General features: G+C 30.6%; 1 protein-coding gene across 1 annotated transcript in view; it reads left to right on the top strand.

Annotated features, from left to right (window-relative positions):
* LOC108736407 (RNA-binding protein Nova-1) overlaps positions 1 to 1,540 on the top strand; it is a 27,015-nt gene extending 25,475 nt beyond the window's left edge. The window contains exon 9 of the mRNA XM_025973399.1: positions 1,382 to 1,540. Within this exon, the coding sequence (XP_025829184.1) occupies positions 1,382 to 1,429 (48 nt within the window). The 3' untranslated portion in view covers positions 1,430 to 1,540. The remainder of the gene's footprint in view (positions 1 to 1,381) is intronic.
* Positions 1,541 to 3,555: the final 2,015 nt, after the last annotated feature.

Here is a 3,555-nt window from a genome sequence, read left to right as displayed (position 1 = left end):
AAGAAGGGTCGCCGGGACGCCTGCTCCCACCGCCATTCATTCTATCACAATGTGTTAGCTAGATTTGATCATATTTCGAAAAATTAACAATTTAATAAATTTATTGCTTGCCATCATTCGCAACTTCACTTCACTTCAATGTTTACAAAGTAGATCGATCAACATGTCTTTAAGAATTACCAATTTTAAACGATTAAATTAGTAGTAAAACAAATCTAACTTAAAACAACGGAAAGGCTATAGGGCGATAATTATGAACCACTTATATTTTTAACATAAATAGGTATTCTAACAAAATAATAAAATTTTGAAAGTTTATCTTCAATCAATTGGTTTTCAAGAAAATAATATTCAGGGAAGCAGGAAGTAATTTTTATCTCTGAATTAAATATACTGATTTTAATTAAAATGTAATGTTCTTAGTGTTGCTAGCAGGGGCGCAACAACGTTACAATTTGATTGGCTGCTCAAAAATGACTAAAAAAAAGGTCATTTCGACGAACTAAACCCAAATCGAGTGGGTCCCCGGGCACCTGCAGACCCCCCTTTGTTGCGTCCCTGGTTGCTAGTAACAATTTCCTGGAATTTATTATTATTTTGTATATATATTTTTTGACAAGCCTCGTTTATTTCTTATAACATATATTTTTATTTAAGTTTTCGGTAGAGGTTGGAATAAAAAAATTAAATCGAAAGAAATTAAATTTTTATAGATTGTTACAACAATATAAAAGAAACTATTTCGCTGACAGAAAGCTTTTTGTACCATTAAAGCATTTTAAATTTTTATCAATTATCATAATATGTACAACTAGTCCAGATAAAAAAGTGTTTTCTTATTATCAGTAATAGGCTTTGGGAGGCCCTATGACCTACCGTAGCTCGATTATCTTTTATTACAAGTTGGTCGTTTCTAAGCAATTCTTAAGTGACGATGCGAGTTTTAGTTACAGTTTAATTAGCATCACCATTGTTGTTTTTTTTTTTCATTTTTAAAATAATTAATTAATTAATAACGTTAATAAGATCTATAGTTGTTGAAGCATGTTGTTGATATTGTTATTGTTTTCACACATGCTAAGCCGTTGACTAATCGATGATCTATCAGTGTGTAGTATAGCCATGATTAATCTTTACACTAAAAATAGAAAGGGGACCTCGAGAAATTAATTTTCATTGCAATATTCTGGCATAAATCGTTTTCAACTGCATTTCTAATAAATAGATCCTTTATTATTGAAGGAAACACAAGATAATTTATTGGCTCACTGTTGCAGGAATTATTAATTTAATTAAGTTAGGTATGTTAAGTTTTATCAGAATAATGAATTAGAAATNTACTGCAACCTACTTGATCGAGCAGCGCATTTCCGAAGAGGAGATGAAGAGGGCCAGAAACAACTCGCTCAGTTCTCTCGGGATACAGTGATTCTCATTACAAGTAATTGGTGGTACAAAGGACGTATGTCTTGTCTTTCTTCTATTTTATTATTTTTGGGTGTCCTTTTTATCAGACGCTTTAAATTCCATGTGCGACTACAATGTTAATATTTTTTAATAATTTCATTTTACATCGGCGATTCCAAATTCTTAAAGAGTGGAATTTTCCGAATACAAAAACCGCTATTAAAAAATACATTGTGTTTGCTTTCTGAAATTAGCATAAACTTTGTTGGGTCTTCATTCATGCATACATACATACAGACAAATATACGCATACATACTTGCATTAACAGTCACACATACGCATATACCACATACACATTGCATATGTCGATATTTTTATCGCATGACATTCCTTATAACTGAAATCTCGGAGTATGAAGTAATATGTATTTGTTCGTTGCATACTCATACGTTAATTAATTTTTCATGAGTAATTAGATATGAGTTAATTCTATGTACATATGTTTATGTGTCACGTAAAAAAACGGCTCCTAATTTCCGGGTTTCTCTTGCGATTGATATTTTGTTTAAATAAGTTACACGCTATAAAACTGATTTAAATGAAATTAATTTGGATATACTTAATTACTATTTATTTTTCTCTTTAATGGTAACAGCCAAACATTTTCATGTCCGTGTATTTTACTTTTTTTGATATGGGTATATTTATCACACCGTGTTACTTGATGTAGGTATAGTGAATTATTTATTTAAAGTCTAAATTTATTTCGACCTTCCCCTCTAAATAAAAATTATGTAATAAGTCCCTTGTTGCATTTGCATGCAGAAGTGCAGATAATAAGTGTGAGTGTGTGTTAAATATATTGTATATGTTTATGCATATATATGTATCTCGACACCCACGTCAAATCTAAAAAAAGACTTATTGTTTCTCACAACGAATAGTGCATTTGGTGCTCATTTAAATAACAGATTGTTACTTATTATTATTGTTAATTAATTAATTACTAATACTAATTACTATTATTACTACTACCTACTGTAACTACAAAAAGTTGTTTATAGTCTTATAGTGATTTTAAAAAACTGTTAAATCCGTATTTCTTTTTTCAATACGTTTGCTCTCATACTATTTTTCAAATGTAAAAAAAATAGCTTCTAGTGGCAGATAGGTAGTAAAGAGTTAAAGAAGCGAACCACTTTTGAAAAAATCTTACGTTACTCTATATACAAAGAAGAGAAAAAAAGTTATATATACTATTGCTGTGATATTTGAGAACTAGTTTTGCGACGTGTGCCGCGGCGTGTTTGTGTCCCTGCGACTTTTCCGGTCCAATCGACGTTTCCACATTTACATAAATTAATATTCCATATCTTTGTCGTTGTGCTTTGGATGTTTCTCTTGCGACAAGAAGGGTCGCCGGGACGCCTGCTCCCACCGCCATTCATTCTATCACAATGTGTTAGCTAGATTTGATCATATTTCGAAAAATTAACAATTTAATAAATTTATTGCTTGCCATCATTCGCAACTTCACTTCACTTCAATGTTTACAAAGTAGATCGATCAACATGTCTTTAAGAATTACCAATTTTAAACGATTAAATTAGTAGTAAAACAAATCTAACTTAAAACAACGGAAAGGCTATAGGGCGATAATTATGAACCACTTATATTTTTAACATAAATAGGTATTCTAACAAAATAATAAAATTTTGAAAGTTTATCTTCAATCAATTGGTTTTCAAGAAAATAATATTCAGGGAAGCAGGAAGTAATTTTTATCTCTGAATTAAATATACTGATTTTAATTAAAATGTAATGTTCTTAGTGTTGCTAGCAGGGGCGCAACAACGTTACAATTTGATTGGCTGCTCAAAAATGACTAAAAAAAAAGGTCATTTCGACGAACTAAACCCAAATCGAGTGGGTCCCCGGGCACCTGCAGACCCCCCTTTGTTGCGTCCCTGGTTGCTAGTAACAATTTCCTGGAATTTATTATTATTTTGTATATATATTTTTTGGCAAGCCTCGTTTATTTCTTATAACATATATTTTTATTTTTAAGTTTTCGGTAGAGGTTGGAATAAAAAAATTAAATCGAAAGAAATTAAATTTTTATAGATTGTTACAACAATATAAAAGAA

The sequence above is a fragment of the Agrilus planipennis genome, unplaced genomic scaffold (genome assembly GCF_000699045.2).
Source record: "Agrilus planipennis isolate EAB-ADULT unplaced genomic scaffold, Apla_2.0 scaffold149, whole genome shotgun sequence".
NCBI lineage: Eukaryota > Metazoa > Arthropoda > Insecta > Coleoptera > Buprestidae > Agrilus > Agrilus planipennis.
The sequence above is the reverse complement of the archived record's forward strand: the minus strand, read 5'-3'. Positions and strand labels throughout refer to the sequence as shown.